At 44.8% G+C, this 16,090-nt stretch overlaps 8 protein-coding genes across 8 annotated transcripts; 4 read left to right on the top strand and 4 right to left on the bottom strand.

Moving 5' to 3' along the window:
- Positions 1 to 143: 143 nt before the first annotated feature.
- VTP01DRAFT_5881 (uncharacterized protein) lies at positions 144 to 1,318 on the bottom strand (the record flags this gene model as incomplete). The annotated part of the gene is made up of 3 exons (XM_069384720.1): positions 144 to 866; positions 936 to 1,026; positions 1,110 to 1,318. 3 exons carry the CDS (start codon positions 1,316 to 1,318, stop codon positions 144 to 146), a joined length of 1,023 nt encoding a protein of 340 aa, XP_069234925.1.
- Positions 1,319 to 1,667: 349 nt separating this feature from the next.
- Positions 1,668 to 2,736, bottom strand: VTP01DRAFT_5880 (uncharacterized protein; the record flags this gene model as incomplete). The annotated part of the gene is made up of 5 exons (XM_069384719.1): positions 1,668 to 1,905; positions 1,963 to 2,072; positions 2,150 to 2,243; positions 2,381 to 2,402; positions 2,472 to 2,736. The coding sequence occupies 5 exons, from the start codon at positions 2,734 to 2,736 to the stop codon at positions 1,668 to 1,670; spliced, it is 729 nt and encodes a 242-aa protein (XP_069234924.1).
- Positions 2,737 to 3,126: 390 nt separating this feature from the next.
- On the top strand, positions 3,127 to 5,228 carry VTP01DRAFT_5879 (uncharacterized protein; the record flags this gene model as incomplete). The annotated part of the gene is made up of 5 exons (XM_069384717.1): positions 3,127 to 3,341; positions 3,426 to 3,529; positions 3,590 to 3,725; positions 3,782 to 3,838; positions 3,896 to 5,228. The coding sequence occupies 5 exons, from the start codon at positions 3,127 to 3,129 to the stop codon at positions 5,226 to 5,228; spliced, it is 1,845 nt and encodes a 614-aa protein (XP_069234923.1).
- Positions 5,229 to 5,661: 433 nt separating this feature from the next.
- VTP01DRAFT_5878 (uncharacterized protein) lies at positions 5,662 to 8,348 on the bottom strand (the record flags this gene model as incomplete). Its single annotated transcript, XM_069384716.1, has 4 exons — positions 5,662 to 6,708; positions 6,767 to 7,062; positions 7,128 to 7,787; positions 7,847 to 8,348. The coding sequence occupies 4 exons, from the start codon at positions 8,346 to 8,348 to the stop codon at positions 5,662 to 5,664; spliced, it is 2,505 nt and encodes an 834-aa protein (XP_069234922.1).
- Positions 8,349 to 8,823: 475 nt separating this feature from the next.
- Positions 8,824 to 10,128, top strand: VTP01DRAFT_5877 (uncharacterized protein; the record flags this gene model as incomplete). The annotated part of the gene is made up of 5 exons (XM_069384715.1): positions 8,824 to 8,870; positions 8,936 to 9,184; positions 9,259 to 9,369; positions 9,432 to 9,987; positions 10,045 to 10,128. The coding sequence occupies 5 exons, from the start codon at positions 8,824 to 8,826 to the stop codon at positions 10,126 to 10,128; spliced, it is 1,047 nt and encodes a 348-aa protein (XP_069234921.1).
- Positions 10,129 to 10,217: 89 nt separating this feature from the next.
- VTP01DRAFT_5876 (uncharacterized protein) lies at positions 10,218 to 11,637 on the bottom strand (the record flags this gene model as incomplete). Its single annotated transcript, XM_069384714.1, has 8 exons — positions 10,218 to 10,290; positions 10,346 to 10,463; positions 10,522 to 10,750; positions 10,824 to 10,897; positions 10,952 to 11,093; positions 11,156 to 11,340; positions 11,418 to 11,550; positions 11,611 to 11,637. The coding sequence occupies 8 exons, from the start codon at positions 11,635 to 11,637 to the stop codon at positions 10,218 to 10,220; spliced, it is 981 nt and encodes a 326-aa protein (XP_069234920.1).
- Positions 11,638 to 13,131: 1,494 nt separating this feature from the next.
- On the top strand, positions 13,132 to 14,065 carry VTP01DRAFT_5875 (uncharacterized protein; the record flags this gene model as incomplete). Its single annotated transcript, XM_069384713.1, has 6 exons — positions 13,132 to 13,147; positions 13,208 to 13,227; positions 13,285 to 13,362; positions 13,429 to 13,575; positions 13,648 to 13,716; positions 13,790 to 14,065. The coding sequence occupies 6 exons, from the start codon at positions 13,132 to 13,134 to the stop codon at positions 14,063 to 14,065; spliced, it is 606 nt and encodes a 201-aa protein (XP_069234919.1).
- A 1,044-nt stretch (positions 14,066 to 15,109) lies between these two features.
- Positions 15,110 to 16,076, top strand: VTP01DRAFT_5874 (uncharacterized protein; the record flags this gene model as incomplete). Its single annotated transcript, XM_069384712.1, has 2 exons — positions 15,110 to 15,262; positions 15,327 to 16,076. The coding sequence occupies 2 exons, from the start codon at positions 15,110 to 15,112 to the stop codon at positions 16,074 to 16,076; spliced, it is 903 nt and encodes a 300-aa protein (XP_069234918.1).
- Positions 16,077 to 16,090: the final 14 nt, after the last annotated feature.

The raw sequence follows: 16,090 nt of genomic DNA, 5'->3' as shown, positions 1-16,090 counted from the left end.
AACGCGGAGTGCTGGAACCGCGTTATTCGCCCCAACGACATAATGAAAGAAAGATTGGACGGATAATGCATTTGAATTATCCACAAAGAAGAGTGACGAAAAACGAAAACGAAAATGAAAATGGGATCGAAAAATGAGACAGCTTAGGCGCTGGCCTGTTGCTTGCGAGCCTTGAGTTCCTGGAGAGCCTTGTAATTTCTTTCCATGGACTGTCTCAAGAATTCACCGGCAGTGATGGGTTCCGGATAGCGAGTACGGCCCTGGATGATAGCCGACTTGTTGGATTGATTAACGTAGGCGATTGAGTAGCGGGAACCTTGATATTCACCAACTTTGGGTGCACGCACACGGTGATAATTGCTCTTAAAGACATCATCGGACCAGCGCATAATCATGTCACCCAAGTTACACACGATTTCTCCATCCTTGGGCGAGACAGGTGCCCACACATCGCCGTGGCCAAATTCGGTGGAGGCTTCGCGGCCTGGACAGACCTCCAAACCATCTTCGCCTGGACGCTGGAACAGCAGGGTCAGCGTATCAAAATCCGTGTGAGCGCCGGCACGCCAGTATTCTGGAGGGAAATTCTGGCCTGTGATATCGTGGTAATGAAGACAGCGAAGCGCATTTAGACAATCGGGTTGAGTGATATCGTGGCAGCGAGTGAAGAAATCGGCAGGAAAGCCCAAACCGAGAGCAAGACAAGTCAAAAGCTTGTGAGATACCTCGTTGCATTGCTTCATGAAACGCTCGGCTCGTGTGCGGAAACCTGGAGCATCCTGCTCGGAAGGCCAAAGATCTTCGATGCCATGGAAACCGAGCTGCATGGATTCCTTGAGATCGACCACACCTGTCGACGGACGGATCTGTGATAGATTTTGAAAAGTTAAAAACGAGGCAATATTGGTAAAAGGAAACCTATCCTTGCATTGTACCTGAGCTAATTTCTCCCAGCCAGCGTTGCGAGAAACGTCAATCGGATGCTTCTTTTTGGTTGCATCCGGCAGTGCAAAGAAATCAACGCTGCTTTGGAGCATGGCGTGTATATCCTCGAGAGGGATATCGTGGTTGACAAATATAATTATTAGGTCAGTAAAGAAGCCAGTTACTCTGAAAATTTTAAATACGTACCATAGAAGAAGCCATCGGTAGTAGCAGCCTTCATCAAGTTGGCAATAATCTCTTGCTGGCGATTTTCATAATCAGAAAGGTCAATGCGCATAAAGTCCCGCTTGCTGGTAGGGATACTGGCTGAGCTCGCGGCAGCAGAGGTAAATGCAGAGTAATCGATAGGTTGGGCAACAGATGAAGAAGTCATTGTCTGCCTGAAATTAGGAGGACAAAGAAGGCAATTTGACGGACAACAATGACAATGATTTATGCTTCTTATATATGATTTTTGTTCCTGTGCGAAAACTGGGAAAACAGATAAGGCTATGTCAATTTCCCACAGAGAAATCATGTGCTACTGGAAGTACATTATCGCTATCAACGTATACTTTCAACAATGACCTTTTTTACGTTTAAATTGCAAATATGAGAAAACAATATATTTACAGCATGATTTACATGGAGTGGCTGCGAACAATGAGCACATAGAAGAGGAAACATTTACAGCGTATTTTTACATGGCGTGGCTGCGACCATCTATCATTGTTCTAGACAATCTAGTATTGCTTTCTAAAAAGCGGCATGGTGACACAGGGGAAGCGTTCTTCGCGCTCTTGTATGTAGTCATCAAGCCCATTGGCAGACATAGAGTCATAATAGCCTTCCTCGCGAAATACACTGAACGCGCACCAAAATGCATGGTCGCATTCATCCTTGAGAACGCCGCCGATGACTTTAGGGACGTGGTCATCGAGCCGATAACCACCCTTGTTTGCCGAGGCGATGACGGTATCCCTGACGCCCATGTCTCAATGCCAAACAGCAGTGATGTACACGTTAAATCGAACTTACATTTCAATCATGAGCTGCTGACGTCCACTGCGGTTGATATCTGGGATCGACGAGCCCCAGACTACACGCCCAACACCCCGATAGATACTCTGTGCAGCGCACATGGGACACTGTATGTAGATACGAAAAATTATAGGTGGTCTGATCAGCTGAAAGCTATATTCTTGTCTTATCAAAGATAACGAACCGGTTCGCCAGTAGTGTACAACGTCTGATGTGACCAATCCAATCCAGGGTTATTCAAATCGTCGTTGGTTGGCGATGGATAGAGTTCAGTGCAGCTAAGATGGTATATCAGTTGATAAGAGAAAATTATCCCCACCGATAACGAGCACGGCCCAGAAAAATCAGGTTTGCACCCCGCGCGCCAAAACGCTAAACAAGGCATCCATCCCGATTTTGTTGCCTGGTAACCTACTTCCAGAAAGCTGTCGTCTCTCCTTTATAGATCAACCAAACCATTACTGATTCGTATAAATAAACACGTATCTTATCTCCTTCTGATTTACCATGCAAGAGTTTATTCCTGCGATTGGAGTTTGCGCCGTAGCAGGAAATCTCGTTCTTGGTATGATCGACGATCAAGGCACCAAATGGAAACGTGGGATTGTGGATGAGTACATGATCCAAGGCCAAACGCATGTAGCATTTGTCTATCTCTGGTTGCTCCTTCAAATCACGGCAAGGATTAATGCTGCCGTCCAGTCCAGGAACGGCGGATGTTGCACCCAGAATGGGCGACGAAAGCGCGAGCAAAGCTTTGGTGATTTGCATGTGGGTAGCAGGATGGAAAAAAGAAGAAAAGACAACGATAGGGATAATTCCCAGTGGGCGGAATTGAGTTCTGTCACATCCGTCTGTGTGATTGTGAACAAAAGCGGTAATCTTCTGCTGGCGGGGAACCCTGCCGTTCCCGTCCAGTCGTTATCACCGGCCCGTCTCAAAAGGGCGATATGGTCTAAAACCTTTATCAGAATCCATATAAAATGGAACCCTTCAATGTCTTTTGTTTCCTCTTTGCAGCCAGCCCAGCAGATATTCATACGATACTGTTTGGAAGCGCACTTTTCAACGCACTCCTGCTTTCCTCTTCATTTACTACAACCGCCGCCAGTTCCTGCTCTTCAACACAGCAGTTGATTTCCTTCTTACTTTGTTTCCTGAATGACATCCCAGTCACCTTCTTCCAGCAACACCAGCGTACCCTCCAGCATGTCCAAAAAGCACTATGACATAGATGTTCGCACTGAACAAATTCAAGATATGGTATATCCACAGGCTATCCCGCCTATTGTGCAAAAGTCGCTGGGCAGTCGCATAAAGCGCAAGTTCACTACTCGCGAAGGCTGGATCGGAGACTATGACTACCGGGCACTTTGGTAAGGTTTTCTCTCGACAGATCGTCCTAGTCTGTAAGCATATCGGTGAACCGCAGACTAACCTTTGTTACTTAACAAATTTAGCATGCCTCGTTTGCCCTTTGTTACCAAGAAAGCAAATTCTTCGCCGTTCTATGGACCTAACGAGGATATTCCTGTTTTCCTGGCAATTATCATGGGTATCCAGCGTAAGTGAAACTCATTAGATTAATGTAGTTGCAGAAATATGCTTATGACTATTGATTTAGATTTTTTGGCTGTGATCGGAGGCATTATCACGCCCACCTTGCTCATCTCTGGCACAGGCAGCAACGCTCTTAATCTCGACGAACAGACGAGACAGTATATGATTTCGGCCTCGCTTTTCGTTTCTGGTTTGATGAGGTATGTACTGCTTTCTATTTTATTTGCAATCTAAGCTATCTTATCGGTTATTGTAGTATCGTTCAAATTATTCGTCTCAGAATCCCAAAGACACGATACTTTATCGGCGCAGGGTACATATGATTCACTAACAAATCCTGTATCTTTCAAGCTAACATCAGGTTCCATAGTTTGCTGCAAATCACTGGTGTTTCTTTTGCCAACCTTCCAGCTAGTCAAGCCATGGTCCAGAATATGTACAAGAGCGGCGTCTGCCCTACGGAAGTCGCGGCTGATGGAACTGTCACCTACCTACCTTGTCCAGATGCTTTTGGCTCTATTCTAGGCACTCAGATGATATGTGCCTTTTTAACTATTGCCATTAGCTTCCTACCTCCTCGAATTATCCGACGCTTGTTCCCCAAGATAGTCACTGGGATCGTATTGCTGGTTATTGGTTCTTCTCTCTTGACAACCGGCATGGAAAACTGGGCAGGAGGCACTGGACCGTGTATGAGCCGCCCTACTACTGGTGACTATATGCTCTGCCCATCCAACGATGCCCCGAATGCTCAACCCTGGGGTGGACCGGTCAACTTTGCACTTGGCGCATCTGTATTCTTCACTACTCTTGTGATCGAACTCGTCGGGTCTGTCTTCCTGAAAAACGTATCCGTTGTTATCGGTCTCCTTGTTGGTTGTGTTATTGCTGCTGGTATCGGCATGTTTGATGGCTCCAGCATTGCTATCGCACCCGCCGCAACCTTCCTCTGGGTCAAGACGTTCAAGTTGAGTGTTTACGGTCCTGGTATTATCCCGTTCCTTTTCGTCTATCTTGACATGTCAATTGAGTGTTTGGGTGATCTGACCGCCGCCTGCGACGTATCTGGAATTCCCATTGAAGGACCATCGTTTGAAGAACGTGCTCAAGGTGGACTTTTAGCCGATGGTCTCTCTGGTATATTGTCCGGCCTAGCAACCAGTCTCGGAGTCGTCACCTTCTCACAGAACAACGGTGTCATTGCCGTTACTCGATGCGCCAGTCGAGTTGCAGGCATGTTCACTGCCGCCTTGCTTATCCTCTTTGGCATCTTTTCAAAGATTTCGGCAGCCTTGCTAGCTATCCCGTCTCCGTTGATAGGAGGCATGTCCGTGTTCTTGTTCGCATCCGTAGCAACCTCTGGCATCCGTATCCTTAGCTATCTCGAATGGACTCGTCGAGATCGTGTTATTATCGCCGCGTCGCTTGCTATTGCCCTCGGTGTTGCCGTAGTTCCTGATTGGTTTACCTACGTCATGCCAACCGTTGAGAATACTGCCCTGCAAGGTTTCTACGATGCTATCTCGACTGTCTGCGGCACAGGTTACATTATGGCTGGTATTCTATCGATCGTGCTCAACCTTATCTTGCCATACGAAGCCAAGCCTGACCATCAGGACGATGCTGCTGCTCCTCAGCTCGGCGGCGCCGGACGCGTTTACCGTGACGAAGAAGCCGGCCAGGTCATCGAAGTCAGGAACTGAATTAAAAAGTGATATATGCATCCTCACGACATGTGAACCGTTCGTATCCTTATTCTCCTTATTATTGTATGTATTATTCGCATTCTGGGATGGCGTTTCCTTCGTTTCCAACGGTCTCCCCCAATCTTTCTTGAAGGATCAAACTTGCCAGAAAAGATCACAGTGGAAACCTGGAAATGCTCGCAGTTACAGTCACTCTGCGTAACCAAACCTGTACAAACTTCCCGCTTGTCTTCTCCTTTTGTATTTTACCCATTAAAGTATCTTAATTATTTTTCAATCTATCTACATTGATTACAGCAAAGAGACTTGGAGGGCGCGCAAGAGCAGAGTTGATGCAATTGATCACTTCTTTCATGCGCTTCGGCAGGGGAGTGGGAAAAAAAAAGAGGAAAACTGTAGGATCGTAGGGTTCAAATTATATATCTGCACACTATGATGGTGTAGGTGTATTGCTAGACGATGATGCTGCACTTTGCAAATTCCACGCTCGAGTTGGGTATTGTCTGTTGAGGGCTTCAAGAGAGCTGAGAACAGCAGCTGCTTGTTTTTCAATTTCCTTCAATTCATTGTCAAGTATCAAATCCTGGTCATCGTATTGCTGTATCTTGATTTTAAGCTTATTAATCATGGTCTTAATCGCAAGCCGGGTCAGGTGCTGGAGATCTCGATCTTCATACGCTGCAAGTTTCTTTGCTTGTTCTACGGCGCTCTCGAGTACAGCAATCGTGGTCCTTCGAATCTTTTCGCGAGAGAATCCACCCGATTCGCCCGATTCATCTACATCCATAGCATCCTCGTCCTGCACCAATTCTCGAATAGCACGTTTTGCCGCGTGTGCACCGATGCCTGCGCTGACATGGCCGGATAAAAATGCAATAAGTGCCATAACAGGATTATCTTGATCACCAAACGGTAGCTCCTCCAACTCTGCTTCCGATAGCTTTGCTGTCAAGAAACGATCGTTGATAGGCAACTGCAAAAACTGTGTGATACATTGCTCTTTGGAACGGCTGCCAACATGAACCGATATCGCTAACCAATCGTCATCGTATTGCTCGACACCTTCTAGCAATCGCAATATCTCGTCTTCAGACCAATCGTCGTCTGCTAACTCTGTATCGTTCTTGTCTACGCGAAGGAACTCTCCTTTCCAAGTGGCAAAGGTAAACTTGCCGTTTAGGAAGCAATCAATACATACGTAAACATCCTTGTATTTCAGATTCTGGTATCGAATTTCGGTACAATCTTCGCCGCAAGATGTGCAATTGAAAATCGCTCGGGCATCGGGATTCATGTCGTCCTGGACTTGGACTTCCCACTTTGAGGTACGGTCAGGAATATCTTTGTAAATCAAGTCCTCTAAATACTGCATCGAAGGTTTCGCTTGTCTAAAATCTCGTTGAGTTCCAACACTTGTTATGCCGGCGTCTGGTTCACTGTCGATATACGGATCGTAGATACGTCTTCGAGGATCAACCTGCCGTTTGGAGTCAGCTTCATTCCACGTTCCTCACAATATTGCCACAGATACTTGCCTCATTGTTAATCAATCCAACATGCTCCAAAAAGCTGTGCACTCGCACGACGGCAAGCAGATCGGTTTTCAAAGCAGCTTTACAGTTGGTCATGCTTAGGTAATAGCTAGGGTTGTTTCGATATGCGCTGATCATATAGTTTCGGATTTTCATGTACTCCTTCTCCTTTTTCTTGTCATTGAAATATTCAGGCAGAGCTGTCTTTTCGATTTGATGTACCGACGATTGATCGAACCACGGAGGTGTGTAAAGGTTATTGTAGTCATACGGCGTTGCATTGCAGATTCGAGCTAAATCTACATTTGTGGATGACGTTTCACGTGAGTTCGAAAGCGTAGCATAAACGATTTCATGAGCTTACCATCTTTAATATTCACGTCTCCATCAACTTGTTCCATAGGGCTTGCAGGTCTTGATGTTGAATCTCTGGGTTCTTCGATATACAAAGTGGTGTACCGAGTTATATTGCCTATGTCGCCATTTTGATACGGTTCAAACTCGTTTTTCCGCTGTCGGCTGCCCAGTTGTGGTCGCTCGCGCTCGATATCCCTGATGCGCACGGACGGTTGACACCCAGGATTCAGAACTGGCAATGGAGGCCCAGTATCCTCCCGGCCTGAAGCACCTCCTTCTCTCGGTAACGTTGATACAATGCCAGATTGTGTATCCAAAATGTCACCTCTATGCGCTTCTTGCTCTGCTGTTCGAGTTTCATCTTCTGCGCCGTCCATTTCCTCATAATCCTCCTCGTTCATGATCTCGTTGAACTTTGCAGTATCCTGAAGCCACCGAGCCGTTATATGCCAAGGACCTCTGTGCAGCGGTGCTTCCTCTGGGTCTGCAAACTGGTCCGTTTGATCCAGCCAGTTATCGTATGAATCTGGATAATACCACCAATGTACCAGCACTTTGCCATCATCTTTCTCCAATGTTCGAAACCACTCTTCCTCCGCGCCGTCGTAGTGATGCAGCGTTCCGTAAAGAATATGTGTCGCTTGTTGTATGTCCTCCATTACCGGGACTGTAATACATGAGTTTTACGCGGAGACAGTAGCTGGATATCATCATCATTCTACTTACACTGTAGCTTTTTGGCCAAGTTGGTAAGCGATTTGCGCGTTGGATCAGGCATCGAGCGTGCAAAGCCTAGTTTTGGTGTGCTGATAATGTTTGCTTTTTGCAAAAGTTGTCGTATATGCTGGATCATTTCTGCATTTTTGGCCTTCTTTGAAGGACTAAAGTCCCATTTGGATAACTTGTTGCTAACGCGATACGAGTAGGCTCCTATGAGGATGGTATATACAGGAGCAGCTTTCGTCAGTGGTTTGTCTTGTTCGATTTTGAAGAGTTTGGACGGTATGCGAAGGGGTGCGTTGGGAGTCTTGTTATTGATGCCAAGGTGATCGTACTGGAATTGCTGAATCTGTGCAATCAGGATGGAGAGTTCACGCGCCGTAAAGACGAGATCGGGCTGGTGCGGCTGCAATTCAGCCAGTAATGGCTCGCGTATGCTTTCGAAGCATTTGACAACAGGTGCCGACTCGTAAAACCCAAAGTCGACTCTGGTATTTTTCGTCGCCATACTCGCTGCTGGCTTTTGCGTGAAAAAGAACAAATTTCTGAACGGATACCAGAGCCAGGTATTCCCGACGAAATGCCAGGAGCTGATCAACGATCAAGGGATAGAGTCAAGCCTAACCATTCCAATCTATTATCGTTCTCTGTAAATATAGTGGCATGAAAAATCTTAGAAAACATTTTTGAACCGATATTCCATTATAACTTAATCTGTAATACATAAGCTATTAAATATCATCATTGGTCACAGTTGTTGTAACTTTTGAGACGACATATCTATCCATTGTTATGCATTGGCCTTACACATCAAATCCTGTATCTAGTAATATACGAGACATATACTCGATATGAAGACGTCTCATGTACACATTTGGAGTGGTTGGATACAATTCATTTCTCTGCAATATCACCATGCATGAGCTTTTCTATCTGCGCACCACAAGAAGGGAGAAACGCGCGACTTGATCAAACACTACCCAATGTCGCTTTATAAGAAGCTACTTGATGCATTGACATTACACGACATGTTCGTATACACAACATAAACATCTGTCACCGTATCTGCTGAACTACAAACACTTATCTTGCAAGTGATGAGCTAGGCATTCTGCCAAGCAATCCTGACTGGAAGGAACTTCCACCGGACAGTCAAATATACCATCCTATCGTCGTTATAGAAACAAAACTTGGACTATCATTCGAATGCTGGACAGTACTTCTCAAGGAAGCACATGAGCAATACTGGAATGCGCGGGAGAACAACGATACTCTGCGGATAGAGCAAGCAAGTCGAATAATGATCATTCTCAAACCGGACAACGTCACTGCAATGAATACTAGGTGCGATGAAAGGCTGTGTACTCGTTATCTTGGTTATCAAACGCGAGTTATTGAATATTCATATTCAATTATAGAAAGAAGCTCATCAAATTAAAAGTGGTCGATCCAAAAGATGAGCTGAAGCTGCTTGAGCTTGTGTTCACTATCCCAAGACATGCAAAAAGTGGAATCGCATGGTATCACAGGTAGATCGGTTTATTCGTACACAGTAAATGCAATCAAAAGAGTAATAGAATCTTGAGTATAGACGATGGCTTTATGAAATAATACAAGAGCGTGAATCCGGCAATATCTTGGACCATATCGACCTTGAAAGCGAACAAAGTTTATGTACGCGGGCAGCGACAATCTATCCTCGCAATTACTATGCGTGGCAACATAGGCGATGGATTCTAAATCAAATAACGACGATTGATCTGCTACATGAAGAGTACGAGCGAACTCGGAATTGGGTAGAAAGGAACATCAGCGATTATTCTGGGCAACATTATCTGAGCCTAGTTATGACTGCTTTGAGAAATCACAGTGCAGAAGTTGATACTGCAAAGCATCTGGAATGGCTGGAAGCTTTGATGCTACGGTTCCCCGGTCACGAATCACTTTGGTATCATCGTCGAACTTGCTTCGCCATTTTCGAAGCAACAGGAAAAGCCTTATCTTTGGAGAATGAGCATGCTTTCATCGAAAATTCTGCCCATTCGGCAGAGACAAGGCGAAAGCACACAGCGGTGCAAGATGAGCAGGAATTCCTAACGAAACATATCATATTTGCTTATCGTTATGGATATTGGTTATGTATCAAGGTATGCGTAGATCAAGGATGGTTAACAAACTTGATTAACAATCAATGCTATCTGCAGGTCAAGGATAATCGTAAACGCGATGTATATGCATCGAAACTGGTAGACATGGGCAGCTTCAAAGTAAAGTCGGATCCAGTGTGAAAAAGGGCGATTTGTATCTACTCTTTTTTCTTTGTGGATCATTGTTTTTACATTACAGAACGGAAATTTTTATATCTTGAATCTATAACTTAAGCCTGCTTCTTGTCTCCCTTGTGTTCTCCAAAGACATCGTTGTCGGGGCCAAACATCAATACAGGGTCACTGAGAGTAGACAGATTAGACTTTTGCAAATTGATAATGAAATATCAAGTCTTACCATGTGCGAACAGGCTCTTCGCGACCAATCTTTGTAATTTCCTCGACATCCTCAGGGTCCATCTTGAAATATTCAATGTTGGCCTTGATACGCTCGGGAGTCACAGACTTCGGGATGACTGAAAGGACATAAGCATGAGCAATCTGCTGCGATAACGGTATTGTTTGGAAACTTACCGCAATAACCACGGGCAACACCCCAGTTGATCAAGACCTGGACAGGAGACTTGTTGTATTTTTCGGCAGCCTTGAGGACAGCAGGGTGTTCCAAGGTCTTCTTGTGACCAGTGGAAGAGAACCAGGAGTAACCAGGGTTACCGAGAGGAGAGTAGGCGGTCAAAACCATGTTGTGCTTCTTGGCCCACTCGACCATTTCTTCTTGGGGTAAACTGGGGTGAATTTCGATCTTTACAAGAGCACATCAGTTGAAGGTCTAGTCATTGAATACTGCACACGATAATTGTTGAACATGATAGTACCTGGTTCATAGCAGGAGGAATTTCACACTTGCTCATAAGATCTTCCAACATGGGTATGGTAAAGTTGGAAACACCTAGAACAATCCCATTAAAATGCAAGTTATATGCAGTCTGCTGTTGATATTTACCAATGGTGCGTACAAGACCATCCTTGACGAGTTTCTCCATTTCACGCCAAGTTTCGATGATAGGGACGTCAATGCACTTGATATGGTTGTTTTCGTCTCTGGGCTGCAATTGATCGTGCTCAAAGCCATGGAATTCCCAAGCCTAATTGCATTAATTTGGTCATGTTGTCCAAATATATGCACCCGAAGGAGAAGAAGAATTACCATTGGCCAGTGCAACATGTACATGTCAAGATAATCAAACTGGAGATCCTTGAGCGAACGTTCGCAGGCGGGTCTGACATGCTCTGGCTTGTGATGAGTGTTCCAGAGCTTAGTGGTTACAAAGACCTTCTCGCGAGGGACACTGCTTTCGCGGATAGCTTTGCCGAGAGACTCTTCGGTCTTGTCTAATGCAAAATGATGCGCGGAAAGCCAAGAGGTCAGTGTCACAGACAAGCAGGATAGTATGAAATGGATACTTTACAGAGGTAAGCAGTATCGAAATGGCGGTAGCCTTCCTCCAATGCGACTTTGGCAGCCTTATATACCAAATCGGGGGCATCAGCGCCACCGAAGGTGCCGTATCCGATCATTGGAAGTTCATAGCCGCTGCTTAGCTAATGGACGCAGTTGAGTAAGGATGATTTTCTGGGACAATGAAAGCATAAGCAACGAACCTTTATAGTAGGAACGTTTGCTGCCATTTGTGTAGTATCCGATGCAAGAGGAAGAAAGAAGACAGATGCGATTTCCGCGCTTCAAGCTGTCGCGCCCATGAAAGGTCGGCGTCGGTCCTTGTTCAAATGGGCGGAACAGGGTCTCTTACAGCAATGACGTAAAACGATGGACAACTCAAAACCCCCGTTGCAATCCATATAAACGACACAGCTGAATGGCCTTGTCCTATTGCATATTCTGTCAATGAACAGTATTTGGATCATCTTTTGGTTACTTTTTACAGTGCTTTTACCACAAGTCTATTCAACGCTGCTGCTGGGTCCAGTACCCCTGACTGGGAGACTTGAAAATCAGCAGGCAGCGTTATCGCATGGTAATCTCAGACGCGTAATGTCAGAGCCATGCCTAAACTGGGATGATGCCGACACTCTGATCAGAACTGTGACACAAACGTGTCTATTTGCAAAGACTTGTTATTAACAACTAGTGCTGCTTACAAAGCCATGTCAGTGATATAGGTGGTTCCTATATTAACATTGCAGAAGCTATTTGTATATGTTTGGACAGCGACCAGTGATTGTTGGATCTGTCATCACAGTTGATTTCTACTACAAATGTCGCATCAAAAACACATTATCGCGATTGATATGCTTGATAGAGAGATGATTTTAGCGCAAAGTTCCCAAAGAGGCAAGCACAAAGAGATGTCGTCAGGACCCAGTATGAACAAAAGAGGGTTTCCTTCCCATCTACTCCGTCGTTATTATCAGTTTTTAGCTACAAGTTTATCTTCTTCTGATTGTGCTATTTCGCGCCATTCCTGTCCGTTTCAGTGTATCCAATTCTGATGGCGGCACAATGATACGTATTTTCTTGTGCTGTAAAGATATCAAACGCAATCACGTTGCTTTGAATTCCTGATGGCCATCTACATATTTTGTGCTCTCGAGCGCTCGGCCAAACTGAGCCATCGTCTAATATCACGGTAGGATCGCAGCAACGTAGTACATAATAGAATATGACGTAGCATGGCCGCTATGGATACAATTGTGATGATCTTACGATTGCAGCAATAGAGGCAAGTTATTCATTTGTTCATAGCCAAATTCCCGGATATTACACTTTAATGTGGAGTTGAAGATTTTTGAAAGCGACATGTTAAAGAATAAGTCGAACTGTGATAGCGCCAATTATGATAATTCTGTTCAAGAATCGTAGCAGAGAGGATACTGGAATCCTAGATGTGGTGGCAACTTTGGAGGTCTTTCTTGGCAAACCCGAAATAATACACTATTTGTTCCCAAAATACCAAGATGCTTCTTTATCCGTTAATATATCAAGAGATAGTCAAGTACATAGTAATTGAGTCTTGAATAAACTAGTTTGTCCTTCTGGCAAGTATTGAATAGTGGTACTCTGCATTTGACGAAACCTCAGGTCATGCGTGACACACTCCGCACTTTCTGCTCTTCTTGTTTCAAACTCCTGGACAGCAAACACTCCACACAGACAGCGTGAAAATGAGCGGTTTAGAAAGTGAGCACAAACATGACAACACAATCTAGTTCTACCATCTCTAATCTATTCACCTTTAAGAAAATCTTTTTCAGTTGAAAGTACGGCTCTTTGGACTTTTACTTGCACAACACAGGCTGATCTTGATTCTGCGATAGTTTACAGCCAAGCAGTTAAATAAGCAGTCGAAGCGATGCCAAAAGGACGAAGCTGCAGAGAAAGCCAAGCTGAAAAAAGTAGCATATCTACGTCGTTGCTTTGCTGTGGAGCGAGAACTGGGCTGATAACACATGTCGGATTAGGCCATCCAAGATGGGAACATGGAAGGCGCACGTATCTATGCCGCGAATGCTATTAGAAAGAAGAATGAAGCTTTAAATCTTCTTCGTCTCTCGTCACGAATCGATGCTGTTGCCAGTAGAGTGCAGACCGCTGTCACGATGCGGAAGGTTGGTCTTGTTCAACGGAAATCATTCAGGTGGAACCGATATCTGTAACAATTCACGATGGTTCCAAAAAAGGTCACGACGTCTATGGCGAGTGTTGTCAAGGGCATGGATCGTGCCATGGAATCTATGAATCTAGAGAAGGTGTGTAGGAAGTGACCACGTAGAGGAAGAGACGAATCAGGGCGAGGATTCTGATGCAATTTTTCTGGAACAGATATCTATGGTGATGGATAAGTTTGAATCTCAATTCGAGGATTTGGACGTGCAGACCGAATACATGGAAGGCGCGATGGCAGGCACAACTACTATGACGACTCCTCAAAATGAAGTTGAAACGCTCATGCAGCAAGTCGCAGACGAACATGGATTAGAACTCAACCAAGAACTTGGTCAGCTTGAGCCCAGCAAGGTTCTAGGAGACCAAGCAAAACAAAAGGAAAAGGACGAAGATGCGCTCTTGACCGAACGTCTCAAAGCTCTAAGACAATAGTATACTTTTTCTATACCTCCTGTCTGTCTGCCTGTCTGTTTGTTCGTTTGTACGTATGTATGTATGCAGTATTCTTCCGAACTGGAAAGGGAAAGAAATGTAGGAGTCGATAGGGATACCTCTGTAACGATACATCGTTCTTTATAAAAACTGTATGCTGCTGCAACTCATCTGGAAGAGTGAACGAATAAAGCCGATCCGTTTCTGGTTTGAAACCTATTGCTTCTCTTTTTCTAAATAGCTATTATATGCATCCATCTCCAATCCTGCAGATGCTCTCTAATGTGTGAATGCCGGATAACCTTAAGTAATTCAATTGTTGGAAATATCATGAGAATTAATACGTCATAGATACATAGGAATATTGCATACAAAATGTGAACCGAGAAACCATTCAAAAAGGATACGACTTTAGTCCCATGTACTCTTGGCATGAAAACATATGTGCATGGTGTACACATTTCAACGCGCATGCGGTGTAATAATCGATAGAATAGACACTATGTGCTTCATCTATACGAAACCATAAAGTTAATAGAAGAGTACCCGCGGGGAATGGCAAGTAAAGATCATTTCCTAGCAGCGTAAATGATGTAATCACATTTTCAATATGTAACATATACAAGGAGAATTGACTGTCTAATTGAAGACTTCTCTAGCCTGATGCAAGAGTTTGAAGCCACATACAGAGCAGCTTTGAACATACAGATATTTATTTGCATCGCGCGATCCGATCGTTTATTTGACTGCATGTGCTCCGAGTATCTAAACTTTGAAGGCGTTGGCATCGCAAACATGTCAAGCGTTATTTTGCTGCAGAAGAGTAGTGGCGGAAGCAATAGTATACATAACAGGAGATGCTGCTTCGTTTGACTTCCCCTACGCATTGGCAGACACAGGTCCTTTACCTCCTTAAATTTTCTTTTTGGGTAGTACGGGACGATTTAGTTTGACCATTTTCAGTCACTTGCAAGCTCTTTTGATATCTGCTGGCATTTCTTTATTCATTACCTGTCTTCTTTCCAGCCCTTTTCCTCAGAAACCATGTCAACCACCGTCGTCCATTCCAGCAAGACTGCACCCCTGTCCTTTGACCTATGGACAACATCTCTGCTAGGCGAGTCCTTCTCTGATGATTTAATTAGACAATTTGACGTCAGACGTTCACTGCTGTACAGCGAAGATGCTGCTTCCAAGGTGAGGCACCAGAATGTGCTACGACTACAAAATCATTGTGTGAGTGCTGAAGTGGGATTCAAAGACAGCCAGCGATAAGCAACTTGAGATGATCAGAAAGGATGGTACAGCCACTGCAACCACTACAGCGACGAATGAGCAGCGAGTGCAGACTATTGACGACTGCTCTGAAAGTGACCTGGAAAGCATTGCTGAAGCAGACACGCACAATCAGCAGAGTAATAATAGCAACAATAATAATGCAAGAAGTGGGATGGATACAAGAATACAACCCACCACCACCGCTAGAGACCAAGTGTCAGAAAAGCAGAACCCACAAGAAGGAGCCCCTTCATCGCCTCCTTTGTCATTTCTGAATTCGCCGCCACCCTCGACGTTACACTCAAAAGGGCAAAGACAAATAGATGAACGTGCTCCACGTTCAAAGCAGTTGCTACGCAAATCTTCTGAATTTTTCCACAAGGTCATCAAAATCAAGACTAGCCCTCCACCAAGCAAGGAGAGAGATGCAGCGGATAATAATGCTGAAGTAGTCGCCACCCCTGTGTCAAGTTTCTTGTCACACACGGATAGCAGTGCTATCGAGACATCTGCGGCTGCGGTGCCTGTCATTCGCCAGTATCCTCCTAAACCATTACAGTACTCTGCAGCTGTACACCCACCATCAGATGATCCTAAACGGTTCTCGCTACCAGCCACCCACGTGCAGCCTTCTTTCGATACAGGAAGCAGACGAAAATCGGCGTATTTTGAAAGTGTACGCATTGAACCAAAGCGTCGCTCCATTCTCCGTCACTTCCGCTTCAATAAGTAGTAGCTTCCCTACTG

This window comes from Rhizomucor pusillus, assembly GCF_041956525.1.
Source record: "Rhizomucor pusillus strain CBS 183.67 unplaced genomic scaffold VTP01scaffold_26, whole genome shotgun sequence".
Taxonomy (NCBI): domain Eukaryota; kingdom Fungi; phylum Mucoromycota; class Mucoromycetes; order Mucorales; family Lichtheimiaceae; genus Rhizomucor; species Rhizomucor pusillus.
Note: the sequence above shows the minus strand (reverse complement) of the source record. Positions and strands in the feature narration are given on the sequence as shown.